The following is a 19,792-nucleotide window of genomic DNA, read 5'->3' on the forward strand; positions in this document are numbered from 1 at the left end:
CTTACCCTTGATGCAGGCCTTGAAGACACAGACCCAGACCTGATTCTCTCCTCAACAGAATATTCAATTTTGGAACTTTCTGTTGATGATGTGGAGTCCATTAATTCATCCTATGAAAGAATAATTATATGATCATGAAGAATATATATAAAATACTTATCAATATATATATATATATATATATATATATATATGCACACACACATGCACAGACATGACAAAATTGAAAACACAAAGAAAAAGGCATTTCTGCTCTTATTTAATGCTTAATGTTATTCAAATTTACCTAATATGTTATAATTAGCTAGATTTATGTTTCGGATTACAAAACTTCACATACACATACATACATACATATACCAAGGCTCTTTCCCCCTTTCAAGGGAGGTAGCCAAAAAGGGAAAGGCATAAAATCACTCCCACCCATTTCATCCCTGAATACACTCCACACCCCTCCCACCCTCCCTCTCATCTGAGCACCTCCTGGATGACGGGTCATCCCTGCACCTCGCCCACCGCCCTGGGTCAGAAGCAGTGTCGCAAGACACAGCACATCCACAGCAAGGCCGCTTCATTTAATCGGCGACCCCCCCTCTCCATCCCCCTTTGCATATAAGGAGAGAACGGGGAGAAATCCCTTCGGGCTGCGTCAAAATTTGCTCACACATAACACCTCACCCCCCACCCCCCTGCCCATTCCTCCTCATGCAATCACAACATCATCCATATACAACCATTCTCCACTCACCTCTGTCTTCCGTCCTCTCCCGTCCTTCCTCAACAGTCATTCCCCTCTTCCCCAAAGCCCCCTTCACCCCATCCATCCACCTCATCCTAGGACGTCCCCTCATGTTCACTCCCTCCACATCTGCCTTCCATACCTCTTTTACTAGTCTTTCTTCACTCATTCTTTCCATGTGTCCAAACCATCCTAATATTCTTTCATCAACCCTATCTCCCAGCTCCTTTTTCTTCACAAAAAGGGCATATTAGACCGACAACTTCACAAAAAGAACAGCAAGCCATATTCAAAGCCCAGACTCTTAGGAAATAGATCTTGGCACATACATACCAAAGGCTTTTTCCCCCTTACAAGGGAGACAGCCAAAAATCAGGCATAAAAACCACTCCTGCCACCCTTTTATCTTGCCACCTCCTGGATGACGGGTCATCCCTGCATCTTGCCCAATGCCCTGGGTCAGAAGCAGTATTGCAAGACACAGCACATCCACAGCAAAGCCGCTTCATTAAATCGGCTACCCCCCCCCCTCTCCATCCCTTCATGCAGAGAGGTTGACGACAGGGAGAAATCCCTTTGGGCTGTGTCAATTTATTTCTCACACATACTCCCTCATCCCCCACCCACTGCCCCTCATGCATCACAGTTATCATCCATACACAACCATTCTCCATTCACCCCTATATTCTATCCTCTCCTGTCCTTCCTCAACAGACATTCCCCTCTTTCCCAATGCCCCTTATACCCCATCCATCCATTTCATCCTAGGTCAACCCCTCATGTTCACTCCCTCCACACATTTTTTACTAGTCTTTCTTCACTCATTCTTTCCATGTGTCCAAACCATCCCAATACTCTTTCATCAACCCTATCTCCCAACTCTCTTTCCACCCCCCATTCTCCTCCTCACCTCCTCATTTCTCACTCTGTCCAGCCTGGTAACCCTTATCATACTTCTCAGGCACATTATCTCAAACACATTCAAACTCCTCTCTTTCTCTCTCATGTTCCATGTTTCTGTCCCATAAAGTGCTGTCGGCATAATCACTCCTTCATACAATCTCCTCTTAGGATCCATTCTCAAATGTCTATTTCTCATTACACTTTTCAATCCACCAAGGCATTTCCTTATTTCTCTCAATCTACATTCTACCTCCACCTACACTCCTCCCTTTCCTGCCACATTTGCACCCAAGTATCTAAAGCTATCCACTTCCTCCAGTCTCTCTCCCTTAATATTCACTTCCAGTCTACTGCCACTTTCTCCCCTTGTACATCTCATCACCTTACTTTAACCCACATTTATCATCAACTTCTTTCGCACACCTTCCCAAACTCGTCACTAATTCCTCAATCCCTCCTCTGATCCTGCTACAAGCAGTGTCATCAGCAAACAACAACTAGCTTATCTCCCACTTTTCTCCATTTTCTTTAACAATATCCAATCCCTGACCCACCACCCTTGCATTTACCTCTTGCACCACTCCATCCATGTATAAATTGAACAGCCAAGGCAACATAACACATCCCTGACGAAGTCCCCACCTTACCTCCAACCACTCACCCTCTCCATTTCTAATCCTAACACAAGCTCTACTACTCTAGTAAAAAATCTTGACTGCTCTTAAAAGCTTTCCTCCTATCCCATATATCTGCAATACCTTTCATAGTGCCTTCCTGTCTTCCCTGTCATAAACCTTTTCCAGATCTATAAAAGCCCCCCCCCAAAAAAAAAAAAAAAAAAAAAAAAAATCACCTTTTCCTATAGCTTTGTATACATACATACATATACCAAGGCTTTTTCCCCCTTACAAGGGAGGTAGCCATAAAGGAAAAGGCATATAATCATTCCCACCCATTCCATCCCTGAATACTCTCCACACCCCTTCACCCTCCCTCTCATCTTAGCACCCCCTGGATGACGGGTCATCCCTGCACCTTGTCCACTGCCCTGGGTCAGAAGCAGTGTCGCAAGACACAGCACATCCTCAGCAAGGCCGCTTCATTAAATCAGCGACCCCCCATGCATAAAGGAGAAGACGGGGAGAAATCCCTTCGGGCTGCGTCAAAAATTGCTCACACATACAATCTCACCCCCCATCCCCCCGCCCATTCCACCTCATGCATCAAAACATCATCCATATACAACCATTCTCCATTCACCCGTCTTCTGTCCTCTCCCGTCCTTCCTCAACAGAAAATACACACAATACTATAAGAAAAGTATATAACAATTTCTGATTTCTGCCTCATCTACATTCAGTCTCTGCCCTATGCAGTGTTGTAGACACAATCATGCCATTATCTCTCTCCCCTATTTCTATAGTTTTGTTAATTTTTTTCACCTCAAACTCATTTTTTCTCACCTCAAACTCATTTTATTAGTACCTCCCATAATTAATAAATCCCTGACCACCTCCACATTCAGCAGTCCTAAACTAAGACCAAGAAAGGCACTCTTGCCTCACCTCTTCATCCGTAATAAACTCTGGCAGTGGAGTCTGGGACAAGGATGCTGCTGAATTTGCATGAAATCGTTTCAGTATTTGATCATGAGGGGATGTTATCGAGAGTGTTCTTGGGAATGTGAAGTCCTGGCGAATTGGAGTTTGACCTACAGTGCAAAAAATAAAAATATAAATTAATCAATAGATAATAAGTATCAATGAAATATAACAGTACAGGTCAGTAAACAATATTATATTTTATTCAATCCCCTGGTCTGTTGCAGAAGACCTGTGGTCTTCAAAAATCCAGCAATTGCCTCCAGGAGGGATCATAAATCACTTAGAGATGTTAGATATATGTTTTATATACACATTTGGAATTTATGAGAGGCAGAAAGAAGAAAGCGAGTAAATGCCTTGGCAAATTAAAAAGGGTAATGAGAAATAGACATTTGGGAATGGATGCTAAGAGGAGATTGTATGAAGGAGCGATTGTGCCGACAGCACTGTATGGGGCAGAAACATGGAACATATGAGAGGAAGAGAGGAGTTTGAATGTGTTTGAGTTGAGATGTGTGAGAAGTATGATAGGGGTTACTAAGCTGGATAGAGTGAGAAATGAGGAAGTGAGGAGGAGAATGGGGGTGGAAAGGGAGTTGGGAGATAGGGTTGATGAAAGAGTATTGGGATGGTTTGGACACATGGAAAGAATGAGTGAAGAAAGACTAGTAAAAGAGGTGTGGAAGGCAGATGTGGAAGGAGTGACCATGAGGGGGCAACCTAGGATGAGATGGATGGATGGGGTAAGAGGGGCTTTGGGGAAGAGGGGAATGTCTGTTGAGGAAGGACAGGAGAGGACAGAAGACAGGGGTGAATGGAGAATGGATGTATATGGATGATGTGATCCATGAGATGGAATGGGTGGGGGATGGGGGGTGAGGGAGTATGTATGAGAAAAATTCGACACAGCCCGAAGGGATTTCTTCCTGTTTTCTCCTTTTCTGCATGAGGGGACGGAGAGGGGGGTTGCCGATTTGATGAAGTGGCCTTGCTGTGGATGTGCTGTGTCTTGTGACACTGCTTCTGACCCAGGGCAGTGGACAAGATGCAGGGATGACCCGTCATCCAGGAGGTGCCAAGATAAGAGGGAGGGATGAGGGTGAAGGGGAGTGGAGTGTGATAGGAATGGAATGGGTGGGAGTGGTTTTCTATGTCTTTGTTTTTTTGCTACCTCCCTTGTGAGGGGTAAAAAACCTTTGGTATATGTATGTATGTAGAAAGGAGAAATTAAATGTGTCTGAGATGAAGCATCTGAGAGGTATGGTAGGGGTTAAAAGGTTGGATAGAATGAGAAATGAGGTGAGGTAATAACTAAGGGTGGAAAGGGAGCTGACAGATAGGGCTGATGAAAGATTATTGGATTGGTTTAAGACACATGGAAAGAATAGCAAAAGAGGTGTGGAAAGCAGAGGTGGATGGAGTGAACTTGAGGGGATGACCAAAGATGAGATGGATGGATAGGGTGAAAGGTGTTTTGAGCAAGGGAGAAGGCAAGGATGGTTGAGTATTGATATTTTGACACAGCCTGAAGGGATTTCAGTCTTCTCTATTTTCTGCATGAGGGGACGGGTGGGTTGCCATGTGAATGAGGTGGCCCCACTGTGAATGTACTGTGTCTTGCTACATAACTTCTCACTCAGACAGTGGGGATGACCCTTTATCCATGAGGAGCTAAGATAAGAGGGAAACAAGGGTGGTGATGGGTGTTATGCTTAGACTTGGCTATCTCCCTTATAAGTAGGAAGAAACTCTTGATATATATATATATATATATATATACACTAACAGCTTCTTCCCTGAGCCCAGAGTAGCAGGCAGAAGGGAGTAGTCACCAAATGTCAGCTCTCCTCAAATGAAAAGGTGAAGGAAATACTGGGGATAGAGAACCATCCAGTCTGGTGTGCATACAATTAATGTTAACCACTTCCATACGGTGCCGCCTACGTAGGCGGCATGAGGAGCAAGTGGTTACTCGCTGATGCCAAAGTCGCCATCTTGATTATATTTATTGTAGTCGTACCTACGTAATTTTCATTCTCTCTAAACTGGCTTCATCAGTTTTCTATGGTTATCAAAATACACGGGTGAAAGAGAATGGACAATTGAGCACTGACTTTATCTTTTATAATGCGATTATTATGACGCAACATCGCACGTCGGGCAGCTAATGCTGCCAGACGTGCGATGTGCCCCAGAGGGAAGAGGTTAATGCTGATATTCAGCTAATAATCAAATTATTTTCAATTTAAAAAAGAAATTACAACTTTACCTGTTGGGATATCCTCCTTCATATGTTTGCTAAGCATATCTGTGACTGCCTCGTAGTGATCCAAAATACTATGTGTATGATCTGTAAACCAAGTTTCTGTTGAGCTTACACTGATTTTAATGTCCTTTTGCAAATGTTGACATGTTTCCTCCATACTTGTTAATTCCTTCTCTATCACTGCATTCTGATCTTCAACAATTTTCATAAGGGTATGAATATTTTCCTGTTAAATGGAAGAAGAAAAAAGACCACAGTAGTAGTATGTCATTGTTTATATAAAATTATACATAAGACATGTAATCACATATAGAACAAAGTATATATTGAAACATAACTTTTTGTCTATATAATGCTTTGTGATATATAAACCTGAACACATGTTCAAATATGAAAATCTGAATGAACAACAGCCTTGCAGTGGATGTACTGTCTTGCTGCGTTGCTTCTGACCCAGGGCAGTGGGTGAGATGCATCCAGGAGGAGCCATGATGGGGGTGAGGGAGGGGAGTGAGAGTGGACTTTATGCCTTTGTTTTTTGGCTACCTACCTTGCAAGGAGGAAATGGCCATTGGTATGTATGAATGAACAATGGAGTGAACTTGTGGAGAAAACCAAGAATGAGATGGATGGGGTGGAAAGAGCTATGGGTAAAAGGGGAATGTCTGTTGAGTAGGGAAGGGAGATGGCAAGAGATATGTGCAAGTAGAAAATCGTTGTAAATGGAACTAATCTGATAAGGCCCACAGATTTCTCCTCTTCGCTAATTTCACACAAAGGAATGAAGAGTGAGGGTCTCTGCTTAAATGAAGAAGCTGACCCTCCTGTAGATATGCTGTGTCTTGTTGCATTGCTTCTGACCTGGGCAGTGTACAGGGGACAGGGATGACCGTTCATCCACCAAGAACTAAGATGAATGGGAAATGGGTGGTGGATGGGAATAAAATGGGTGCAGACTTTGGGTGGCTACCTCCCTTATAAGGGGGAAGGAGTCTGTTGGTATAGATATAAATCAAAATGATGAAAGATGAAATACATGTGAACCTATGACAGTAGTTACAGATGGAAAGGTAGCCAAACTGGATTGGACCAACAACTAACAAGGAGAATAAATGAACTTGTTGCAGCCTACACTATACTAGGGGGGGTCAGCAAACTACAGCCCGCCACCGCACAGTACATGTCAAATTATTTTTGGAATGGGAGATAAATGTGGGTATGATGGGCAGGGGTTTGGAGATGGTTAGTAATAGTGGAGAAAGCTGACAGGTGAGCCAGTTTTTGTTTGCTGATAGTAGTGTGCTTGAGATTGGATCATGTACTGAAGAGGTGGGGGCAAACCAACTTCAGTTGTTAAGTCCTGCTATGTTTTGCTGCATTGCTTCTAACCCAAGTACTAGGGGCATGGATGGCCCTTCATCCACAAGGAGACAAGATAATAGGAAAGACTGGCAGTGCAGCTCCTTTATAAGGGGGAATAGGTCTTGCAGTTATGTGCCAGCACCTACTTTCATGTACTCCCCAGGATTTGAACGCCAGCTTCTCATATACGAGGCAAATTATATCATCATTGAGCAATGATGCTCCAGTGCCTAGAGAGAAGGTTTAGTAAAAGCAAAATGTTATATCACATGTCCTATATCATATACAATGTCTGAACATAAAGGTTACCAATCAACTCACCTTAGCAGTGCCATCAAGTTTAGTTAAGTTATCCTTAACAATCGCCGAAGTCTCTTCAACATGTTTGGTGACCTCTTCAGAATGGGTAGAGATGGAGGAAGTAGAAACTGCCACAAACCTGTCCATTTCACTTTCTAGTGTACATCTTTCTTGACCCAACAGGGTAACATCTTGTTCAAGCTGTAAGGAATTAATCTCTTTAATTAAATTTCAAAACATGAACACAACAGCAAAATGTAAGCATTCTTCTGATGTTTAAATCTTTGACTACACCTTTTTTGGTCTTCAATAATTCTATTGGTGCATGTATATGTCTGAGTTAAATGGATTAGCCTTGAAAACCAAAAAGCTCTTTCCCCCTACCAAGAGGGTAGCCAAGTTAAAGTGCACACTATTTATCTATATACCAAGAGCTTCCTCCTCCTTATAAGGGAGGTAGCCAAGTCAAAGTTATGCACCCACTCACACTTTGGGTGTGCACACCCAAAATACACACACACACACATATATGTATCAACCTTTTCACTTTTATAATGGAGGGTGGCCAAATCAAAACCTATATTCACCCTACATCCATCCAAAATCCATTTGTTTCCCCTCCCATCCTAACACCTTATGGTCACCCCTGCCTCCGACCACAGTGTTCAGGTCAGAGGCATACATACATATACCAAGGCTTTTTCCCCCTTACAAGGGGGGTAGCCAAAAAGAAAAAGGCACAAAATCTTTCCCACCCATTCCATCCCTGAATACACTCCACACCCCTCCACCCTTCCTCTTATCTTAGCACCTCCTGAATGACGGGTCATCCCTGCACCTTGTCCACTGCCCTGGGTCAGAGGCAGTGTCGCAAGACACAGCACATCCACAGCAAGGCTGCTTCATTAAATCGGCGACCCCCTCTCTCCGTCCCCCCATTGCATAAAATGAGAGGACGGGGAGAAATCCCTTCGGGCTGCGTCAAATTTTGCTCACACATACTACCTCACCCCCCATCCACCCACCCATTCCACCTCATGCTATCACAACATCATCCATATACAACCATTCTCCATTCACCCCTGTCTTCTGTCTTCTGGTCAGAGGCAATCTAGTAAAACAGCACCTCTACAGAAGGGCCTAACAACCACTCAAGAAATACACAGATCAGACAAGTACAGCTCTTCAGGTCACATAATTTCCTCATGCCATTCATGCCTATCTTTTACACTATTCTTTTCCCCTGTTCAACATTCCTCTCGAATCCAATGACCCCTTCACCCCATCTATCCAACTCATTTTTGGCATTTCTCTCAAGTTCCTTCCATCCACTTCTGCTTTCTACACACTTTTTGTTAGTCTTTTCTCACTCATTCTTTCCATGTGCCCAGACTACTTCAGCACTCTAATCAACCCTATCTGCCAGCTCTCTTTCCACTCCATCTCCACCTTACCTCCACATTTCTCACACCATCCTCATGATTATCTATATATCAAGAGCTTTTTCCTTCCCAGAGGTAGCCAGAGTCAAAGGCATGACCCACTCCCACCCACCACCCTTTGATGGTACTATTTGGAAGTATCCCCATAACACCCACCTTTCTACCTTCTTCAGATTCCAAGTATTTGATCCATTTACTGCTGTGGACACAATCACTACATCATACAATCTTCTCTTTGCATTCATCCAAAGATGCAAACTGACAGTTGAAGACAACAATTAACATCATCACAAAAATTAAAACTTGTTCAACTACCCCTCATAACTCAGCACCTTGGGGAAGTAAAGTCACTGCCCATCACACTATTTGGGTCAGCAGCAGGGCCTGACAGCTACATCTGGTTTACTCCCACTGTAACAATGTACCATGACATCCACCAACAACCTAAAACTTAATCAACTGTACCTGGTTAATAGACTCTTCAAACTCCTCAAGTGCCTCTTTATGAGAGTTCATGAGTCTCTCTTGCTGGTTGGCAGTTTCCTTCCTTATCATAGCTCCACAATTCACTACAGTCTCTCGTTCTTCAATGTTCTTTGCTTCACAGTTATTCACTTCAGAAGTCACTATGTTCCAGTTGGTATTAGTAGTAGCCGTGAATTCTTGAGAGTTCAGATTCATATGATTAAGTATGGATTGGATGGATTCAACCTTTTCACAAATATCCTGAAATTAAAAGAACAAAAAATGAGACACTCTTACAGATAACACACACACAATCAGAATGTCTCATTATCTAAAACCAACAAATTCATATAACTATATATTACTGGCACAAGTAATGGTTTTCTTGTACATCAGTGATATGATAAATGAAATAGGTAGCTAATACAGTTTAGTGTCACAACCCCCCCCCCCCCTTCTCATAGATGGGTAAGACAATGTCTCCTATGCAACCTCCTACAGTCTCCACTCCTGGTCAAGTAGAGATGCTCTAAGCCTCTCAGCCAGGTATACATAGTTACACACTTATTTGCTGACTGTGCAAGATCATGATGAGTGAAAATTGCACATGACTGTAAACTGCTACAGACAGACCTAGACTGATCAAGCAATCAATTATCCCTTGTCCCTGATCTCTCTTGCAGAAAATCTAGATACAAGGGCTACCTTCCTTATAAGGAAGGGAGCCAAGTCCCACTCCAATCCACCACCTTTGTTTCCCTCTTATCTTAACTCTTCCATACACAACCATTCTCCATCTATGCCCTGCCATCTTAAAATTTTCCATACCTTAACATAGGAATCCATTGTGTTTCTTTGATTAGAGCAACTGGTCTTCAAGTTACTTATGCAGACAGCAACATCATCATTTGTGCCCAAAATCTTCTTTTCAAATTCCTGTAGCTTCTCCTGTTGGCTGACTGCATAGGAACTTGACTCCTCATTTATCTTAGCCATCTGAAATAAACATGAAGAAATATCCAATTATGAAGACATAGAGTAGCCACAATTGGCAATGATGGGGTGAGAAAGAAAGGGTACTATGGCAGACAAAGAAACAAGAAAATAAATACATATACCAAAGGCTTTTTCCCCCTTACAAGGGAGGTAACAAAAAAACATATACATACATACATATACAAGGGAGGTAGCCAAAAAGGAAAAGGCATATAATCATTCCCACCCATTCCATCCCTGAAAACACTCCACACCCCTCCACCCTCCCTCTTATCTTAGCACCTCCTGGATGACGGGTCATCCCTGCACCTTGTCCACTGCCCTGGGTCAGAAGCAGTGTCGCAAGACACAGCACATCCACAGCAAGGCTGCTTCATTAAATTGGCGACTCCCCTCTCTGTCCCCCCATGCATAAAAGGAGAAGACGGGGAGAAATCTCTTCAGGCTGCGTCAAATTTTGCTCACACATACTACCTCACCCCCCCTCCCCCTGCCCATTCCACCTCATGCATCACATCATCCATATACAACCATTCTCCATTCACCCGTCTTCTGTCCTCTCCCGTCCTTCCTCAACAGACATTCCTCTCTTCCCCAAAGCCCCCTTCACCCCATCCATCCACCTCATCCTAGGACGTCCCCTCATGTTCACTCCCTCCACATCTGCCTTCCATACCTCTTTTACTAGTCTTTCTTCACTCATTCTTTCCATGTGCCAAACCATCCTAATACTCTTTCATCAACCCTATCTCCCAACTCCCTTTCCACCCCTGTTCTCCTCCTCACCTCCTCATTTCTCACGCTATCTATCCTAGTAACCCCCATCATACTTCTCAGACACCTCATCTCAAACACATTCAAACTCCTTCTCTCTTCTTCTCTTATGTTCCATGTTTCTGCCCCATACAGTGCTGTTGGCACAATCACTCCTTCATACAGTCACCTCTTAGCATCCATTCCCAAATGTCTATTCCTCATTACACTCTTTAACCCACCAAGGCATTTACTCGCTTCTCTCAATCTACATTCTACCTCCACCTTTTCCTGCCACATTTGCACCCAAGTATCTAAAACTATCCACTTCCTCCAGTCTTTCACCCTTAATGCTCACTTCCAGTCTACTGCCACTTTCACCCCTTGTACATCTCATCACCTTACTTTTACCCAGATTTATCTTTAGCTTTCTTCTATCACATACTCTCCCAAACTCTGTCACCAACTTCCTCAATCCCTCCTCCGATCCTGACACAAGCACAGTGTCGTCCACAACCAACAGCTGGCTCACCTCCCACTTTTCTCCATTTTCTTTAACCATCTCCAATCCCTGACCCACTACCCTTGCATTTACCTCTCGCACTACCCCATCCACGTATAAGTTGAACAGCCAGGGCGACATAACGCATCTTTGACGAAGTCCCACCTTTACCTCGAACCACTCACTCTCTCCATTTCTAATCCTGACACAAGCTCTACTACTCTCATAAAAACTCTTGACAGCTCCTAGAAGCTTTCCTCCTATCCCATATATCTGCATAACCTCCCACAGTGCCTTTCTGTCTACCCTATCGTAGGCCTTTTCAAGATCCATAAAAGCCCAAAAAACATCCTTCCCCTTTACTATAGCTTTCTCACAAATCTGTCTTACCATAAAGATCTGATCTACACAACCTCTACCCGTCCTAAATCCACACTGTTCCTCACCAATTACTCCCTCTGTTCCTCTCCTAATCCTCTCAATCAAGATCCTCCCATAAGCCTTCCCAACTTCACTTAACAAGCTAATCCCTCTGAAACTACTACATTCACACTTGTCCCCCTTTCCCTTGTAAAGTGGAACTATACAGGCACTCCTCCAGCACTCTACCCTCTCTCCAGCAAACATTAAATAACCTCACCAGCCAGTCCACCATCACTGTACCTCCTTTTTTTAGACATTCTGCATGGCATCCATCCAGACCAGGTGCCTTACCTGCTTTCATCATCTTAACAACTGCCTTCACTTCATCCTTCCTTATTTCTCCTCAATTTTCCTCACTCATCACTCTCATTTTCTCCTAATCCTCTCAATCAAGATCTTCCCATAAGCCTTCCCAACTACACTTAACAAACTAATCCCTCTGAAACTACTACATTCACACTTGTCCCCCTTTCCCTTGTAAAGTGGAACTATACAGGCACTCCTCCAGTACTCTACCCTCTCTCCAGCAAACATTAAATAATCTCACCAGCCAGTCCACCATCACTGTACCTCCTTTTTTTAGACATTCTGCATGGCATCCATCCAGACCAGGTGCCTTACCTGCTTTCATCATCTTAACAACATTTACAACACTCTGGCGGCTGTATTTCACCATATATTTTTTCATCATGTACCAAGGGAGGTAGCTAAGTCAAAGGCACTCCCATCCACCACTCTGGTTTCCCTCTTATCTTAGCTCCTCATGGATAAAGGGTCATCCCTGTCACCTGACCATTATCCAGGTCAGAAGCAAGACAGCACCTCCCCAGCAGGACCTCACAATACTTTAAAAAGCACCACAGAAAAAACAGGATAACTAGTCCCATCACTGTCCCACTTTTATGACTTGCATTGGAAACAGAGACAGAATTCCTCCTCCTACCACAGGTGACAGAGGCAAAAAGAAAAAGTAAACTCAAAGAAATGGTATAGGACAGTTGTAAGATGGAATAGCATTATGGAGGGATAGTTACAGTACAAAAGTAGCATCATTCCTCTAGTCTGTTAGGGCACCCAAAAAAAATCCCTAAAGCATTGGCTGCATGCTACTGTGCAAATAATACTGCACAATAACATGCAGTAAATACCCCAGTATGGGATATGCCTTATCCAAATCTATAAAGCCCAGGAGTCGCCGTTTTCCATACTTTTGGAACATAGGTCTTACTACAAAAAATTTATCCACACACTCTCAGATATAAGCCAACTTAACTACATCTATTTACCAATAGGCTTCTACCCACTTACCAGGGAAGTAGCCAGACAAGGCATACTCCCTCCCATTTCCCTTTTGTCTTAGCTCCTTGTGGATGAAGGATCATGCCTGTCCTCTGCCCAGGTCATAAGCAATGCAGCAAGACACAGAATGTCCAGCAGCTTTATTTACATGGCAACCCTCCCTCCTAGTGTCCTTATTTGAAAATAGAGAAGACAAACAGAAATTCCTTCAGGCCACATCAATTTATATTCCATTCACAACCATTCTCCACTTACACCTATCTCTTGCCTTCTCCCTCCCCTACTCAACCAGCATTACCTATTTACTATAAGCCCCCTTCACCACTACTTAACTAGTTCAATTACTTTAAATCTAATTATTCTAATTACCTTATTAATGATGGATTTGTTCAGCTTGTTGATGGTAGCACCATGGGTAGCTATGATAGAGGCCACAGAGTCAATTGCAACCAAAAACATATCTTTATGGAAAAGCTGAATACTTCTGATCTGCTCCTCAAAACCTGACTTGGCGTTCTCACAGAACATCTTCTCCCGTTGACAGAACTCTTCCATCTGTAGGAAGAATAAATTATATGATACCTCTGCCTGTATCATCCAACATACCAGAAAAATAGTTCAGTAACATGACATATGATGTACCTCAATGTGGTGGTCCTGCAAGATGGACAGTGAAGCTGCCCATTTTCAACCCCCTTCACCTCCATCATGAGGTGCAGCCCTGAGGGGCTATACAAAACCATACTTGAATTTAAATTATCAAGTGTTTAATGAATGTTTAATTGTAGTGGAGATTTAATGGTGATGTGTCTAGAAAGTCAAGCATGAGTACATATGGGAGAGGGTGGTGGATGGAAGGGTGATAGATAGAGCATTAATGGACTATATAGTGGTAACCAGGAGTATAATAGTAAGAGTTAAGGATGTACATGTTCTAAGGGGAAAGACTGGGGGAATATCAGATAATTTTTTTATGGAAGGTAAATTGAGAATGGGGAATAGATGGAAAGAGGAAAAGGACAGAAGGTAGGGAGGTGATTAAAGTGAACTGCTTAAATGAGAAAGAAAAGGAGAAGGATTACAAGAAGCTCAGAGAGGAGAGGGAGGGAGTAAAGGATAGAGTAAAACTAGGAGTGCAGGAGGAATGGGTATGGTTCAAGGAGGGAGTCACAAAGTGTGCAAAGATGGTGTGTGGAACAAGGAGGATGGGAGGAAATAGAAGGAAGGGTAGTGAGTGGGGGGATGATGAGGCAAGGAAGCTTGTAGAAGAGAAAGAGTGAGCTTTCACAGATTGGTTACAAAATAGGATGAGAGAATCATGTGGGAGATACAAAGAAAAGAGAAGTAAAGCATAAGATAAAAGGCAAAAAGGAGAGATGTGAAATTGAGTAAGATTATGACAAAATTTTGAAAGTAATTAAAGATGTTTTGGAAAGAAATTAAGAGAAAAAGAGGCAAATCAAGTAGAGAAGAAAAGGTAAAAGGTGTAGATGGAGAGATGATAATGGAAGAGAAGTCAGGAGGAGGAAGATGGGCAGAGTATTTTAGAGAGATGCTAAATGTGAAGGAGGATAGGGAGGGAAAGGTAGTTGCAGTGGGAAGCGCTAAGAAAATGACTATGATGAGTGAGGAAAATGGAAGAGAAATATGGAAAGATGAGGTGAAGGCAGTTCTTAAGATGATGAAAGCAGGTACGGCACCTGGGTTGGATGGGTGTCACAAAGAATGGAAGAAGAAAAAGAAGAAGAAAGAGAAGAAACAGAGGTGATGGTGGACTGCCTGGTGAGATTATTCAATGTTTGTTTAAGAGAGGGTAGAGTGGCAGAGGACTGGAGGGGTGCCTGTTGTCACATGGCCAATGTCCACATTTTATTTTATTTTATTTTTTCTTTTCTTTCTCATGTTGGTCATTAGTTGTCTACCAGTACATAGCTTAATCCCCCTGTCATCTGTATATACCAGTGTCACACTCAGAAAGTCAACATCCGTTAGATCACAGCAGGTGTTTTGGTGCCCTGCCCTCAGGTCAAAGGGCCACCGTGAGGGCAGAGTATGTGTGTAAATTACCAGTTTGTATTTTTGGTTGTTTCTTATTATTTTACTGTTCTCTTTAATGTAATGTGACTGGATAAATTTAATTCAACTTGTAACACAGATACCATGTGTCAGTATGCTGTGACACACTTCAATTTCTGTACTGCGAATGTGGCAGGAAAGGGAGGAGTGGAGGTGGAGGCAGAATGTAGATTGAGAAGAGAGTAAATGCCTTGGGGGATTAAATAGTGTCCCCACCCAGAAAAAAAAAATATATATATATATATAATAAATAAATAAATAAGCAAATAAAAATAAAATAAATAATAATAACCTTTTCCTAAAACTTTCTCATATAATTACCTTACCAAAGAAAAAAAAAAATCTGATCCATACAACCTCTACTTGTCCTAAACCCACACTGATCCTCACCAATTACCCTGTTCCTCTCCTAATCTGCTCTATCAAAAACCTCCTATATGCCTTGTAGAGCAGAACTATACAGGCACTCTACCCTCTTTTAGACAAACATTAAACAACCTCACCAGCCAGTTCACCACCACTGTACCTCCCATGTTTAGACACCACATGACACCCATCTAACCTAGGTGCCTTACCTGCTTTCACCTCATCTTTTCTTACTTCTTCCTTTCCCTCATTCATCATTGTCATTTTCTTAGTGTTTCCCATTGCAACTACCTTTCCCTCCCTATCCTCCTTCACATTAAGCATACATACATACATATACCAAAGGCTCTTTTCCCCCCTTACAAGGTAGTCAAAAAACAAAGGCATAAAAACCACTCCCACCCACTCCATCCTTATCACACTCCACTTCCCTCCACCCTCTTCTCTTGGCACCTCCTTGATGACGGATCACCCCATGCATCTTGTCCACTGCCCTGGGTAAGAAGCAGTGTCGCAAGACACAGCACATCCACAGCAAGGCCGCTTCATCATTTGCCCGGTAACATATGGGTTAAGCATTCTATCAGAATCAAAACAATAACATTTTAAGTTTAATCCCTTCTGTATATTACCTTTCATGTATATGAAGCCTGATCAGGGTACATGAGAACATAAGAATGAAGGAGACTGCAACAGACCATTAGGCCTATACTAGGCAGTTCCATGTCCATTACCACCTGTCATCCCCATCCATAAAATTGTCTGTTTCTTAAAACAACTGATAGTTTCAGCACTCACTACATGGTTACTAAGTCTATTCTATTTGTTGACCACACTATTAGTAAACCAATTCTTGCCCATTTCCTTCTTAAATCTAAATCTGTCCAGTTTAAATCCATTACTGCGAGTCTTGCCGTCACTTTAATATGATGACCTTGTTTGCATCATCCTTGTTAAAGCCTTTGATTCACTTAAACACCTCTATAAACATATATGACCATACTGGTAAGGTTTAGTTTTAAACTCATAGATACCTGTCTCCTGCAGAATTCACTAAGGGCTGTAATCATCTTACTCTGACTCTGACCAAGTAAGGTTTGCTCTTTCAGTAAACTGTTCACTTCTTGGTGCCTTTTCTTCTGTAATTCACCTGAAACAACAACAAATATGTTAACACATCTTGAACAAGCAAATAAAATTTGAATTTACACTCTATGTAGGCCTCTTCCTCTGTATCCTACCATTATCACATGCCTGACATGATCCACATGCATACAACAAGGTAACCGACAGGCACTAGCCTTTGAGAATACCTTCAATCTTGTTAACCTTCACATATCCTAATCATAAACATCTGACTCAGACAATGCAATTCATCACAACAATGTACACCACGCCATCGTCCAATGAAGTTACCAATACAAGTATCTAATGTCACCAGACAATTCATTAACCTTTCCTTATACCTACCAAGGTACATTATCATAAATCCAATACATACATCATGTCAAAGTACATCCATGAAAGATGGACATCCAGTACAACTAACACACATATAACATATATATCCTACCATGGTACATTATCATAACTCCAATACATACTGTACATCATGTCAAAGTACATCCGTAAAAGATGGACATCCAGTACAACCAACACACATATAACATATATATCCCAAAAGTATTACCAATCTGATCTACACCTGACATGCTTAGATATGCATATTCCCATTTATAAATGGACAACTACATTGCCAGAGACAGAGGAGACTAGGGGAGACACTCCCTTAGATTCTGTAGGGAAGACATTTTTCCTTTGAGTGTTAGGAATATTCCTCATGACCAGTCCTCACCTCATCACTCCCTGGTCCTCACTCCTTTGCCTCACCTCTTCTCAGTGTCTCATGACCTTACTGACCCCCCCAAGTAGCCCCATGGGACATGGTCACGTCTGCCCAGCTGCAATGTGACCCAGAGCTTCCTTGAGGCCCACAGGTGGGACAAAGCCTCCTTGAGGGAATCACTCATGGGGCCCCAGGATGACTAACCAGTGCTAAAGTCTGCCACATGACCCTCACACAAAGCCTCCTTCAGGAAACACATGCAGCTCACCAGCCTCAGCAATGACTACCTCAGCCGGTTACATGAACAACTGGATCATTGAGGAATGCACCCTCTGTCTTCATGAGTCATAGGCTTCAGAATGTTTTGCTTCCGACTTCATCTGCCACCGCTGTCTGCCTGCCAGGTCAACTGCCTACACTTTCGTCTACCACAGGTATTTGCCACCATGTTTGCCAGATCACCTGCTGCTGCTGCCTGCCAGGTTGTCTGCCTACATTCTCACCTACCACAGGTATCTGCCAGATCAATTACCACTGTGACTGCCAGTTCGCCTACCAGGTCTGCCATCACTGTCTGCTAGGTATGCCAACTACCAAGTTGACTCCCCACACTCTTGCCTACCACAGGTATCTGGTGTCACTTGTCTGCCCGACTGCCTGCCACTATGACTCCCTGTTTGCCTACCAGGTCTGCCATCTGCCAGCTTGCCCTCTGTTGCCGTCTGCCAATTTGACTCCACACACCTACCAGGTCTGCCATTGCTGCCTGCCAATGTGCCAACTACCTACTCTCTTGCCTACCAGAGGTATATTTGTGGCCTACCACCACCACGAGATCATTTTGCGAACTAGAGCTGTAAGCATCCCCACTTTGACCACACACACGCTCAACAGAGATCACAAGGTCCCACACCTTGGCTCCGATAAAGCTAATGACCAACAACATCAACTGTCAAGTCCATGACACCCTGGGTGGCCTAATGTTCCATCAACCACAACCATTCTCAAGTGTCTATCTTTTCAGGGAAATTTTGTAACCATGCTCCAATGCCACCGTATGATGTGATTCCAAGATGTGTTCCAGGTACAAGATCCCTTGAGTAGCCCCCCCAAGATGCACCAACCTCTTCGACGTCATCCACAACGCACAGGAAAACTCTGGTCTGACATGGGTAGCCAAGTGCCCCAAGGTTAGCATCCCTGTGGCACTCAGAGCATCACCTGTTGCTACTCCTACACCCTGAGGGCCAGTTCCACCCCCACCTTCAAGTTCCAGCCCAGTCGTGAGGACAACTCCCTTGATGATTTCATGTTGTGGCTCCTCACAACTTCACTTCCAACCTTGACTTCTGTGGGGGCGTGTTAGGAGTATTTCTCATGACTGGTCCTCACCTTGTCACTCCTTTGCCTCACCTCTTCTCGGCGTCTCACGACCTTACAGACCCCCCAAGTGGCCCCATGGGACATGCTCGCATCTGCCCAACTGTGATGCGACCCAGAGCTTCCTTGAGGCTCACAGGTGGGACAAAGCCTCCTAGAAATAATCACTCATGGGGCCCCAGGATGACTAACCAACACCTAGGGTCTGCCGCATGACCATCACACAAAGCCTCCTTCAGGAAACATGTGCAGTTCATTAGCCTCATCGATGACTACATTGGCCGGCCATGTGAACAATTGGATTATTGAGGAATGCACACCCTCTGTCTTCGTGAGTCACAGCACACATGACCTCAATTAGGAGCACCTATCCTTGTATATAAAGGATGGACCATCACCCAAAGATTCAGATCACCTCGGAGCAGCATATGTGAGCCTGGTTTGTTGCTCCTTACTTTCTCACCCCCCCCCCCCCATTTTTTACTCCCTCACAAGCAGATCACCCGAAAACATGACTTGAAAACACGGTCATCACCTCCCTTGCTGTCTCATAACCCAACCCCCCCTCACACCCAACACTTCATTGATAAAATCAACTCTATTTCCACCAGAGTTTGCCTTCAACCAGCCTAACTGGCTGCCCAACATGAGCCTAACAGGAAAATTATATACCAAGCTGTAAATACGAATTCTCATAATAAACCAAGAAAACCTGAAGAGGATATATCTAACCCACTCACAGTGCCAGAGTAGCCAAACTAAAGGTTACACCTCTTTATAAGAGAGGTAGCCACCCTTCCCATCCCACATCTTTTATATGCTTATCCTTGGCTCTTAAACACCGTGTGTTTCTAAGCACATCATCATCATCATCTCTCCATTATAATTCTTACCTGTAAGAAAATGAAAATAGTGCAAACAGGAGAGTTGGGTAGAGAGAAGATGAACAACTGTTGATGGATGAAGGATACGAGATGGGCAGAAAAATTCAGTGAGTTGTTGTATATTGGGGAGGATAGGGAGGCTTTCACTGAACACTGGGAAACGATGAGAGAATTACTGTAGAAGAG

At 43.3% G+C, this 19,792-nt stretch overlaps 1 protein-coding gene across 2 annotated transcripts in view; it reads right to left on the bottom strand.

Moving 5' to 3' along the window:
• LOC143040737 (uncharacterized) overlaps positions 1-19,792 on the bottom strand; it is a 43,749-nt gene that overhangs the window by 4,460 nt on the left and 19,497 nt on the right. For both annotated transcript variants that reach the window (XM_076212120.1, XM_076212121.1), the window contains exons 11-18: positions 16,531-16,646; positions 13,424-13,609; positions 9,910-10,077; positions 9,082-9,342; positions 7,196-7,375; positions 5,516-5,738; positions 3,208-3,353; positions 6-110 (exon numbers count right to left, since the gene is read on the bottom strand). In XM_076212120.1, the coding sequence (XP_076068235.1) occupies positions 6-110; positions 3,208-3,353; positions 5,516-5,738; positions 7,196-7,375; positions 9,082-9,342; positions 9,910-10,077; positions 13,424-13,609; positions 16,531-16,646 (1,385 nt within the window). The remainder of the gene's footprint in view (positions 1-5; positions 111-3,207; positions 3,354-5,515; positions 5,739-7,195; positions 7,376-9,081; positions 9,343-9,909; positions 10,078-13,423; positions 13,610-16,530; positions 16,647-19,792) is intronic.

This window comes from Oratosquilla oratoria, chromosome 29 (genome assembly GCF_046742065.1).
Source record: "Oratosquilla oratoria isolate Oo_2021 chromosome 29, ASM4674206v1, whole genome shotgun sequence".
Taxonomy (NCBI): domain Eukaryota; kingdom Metazoa; phylum Arthropoda; class Malacostraca; order Stomatopoda; family Squillidae; genus Oratosquilla; species Oratosquilla oratoria.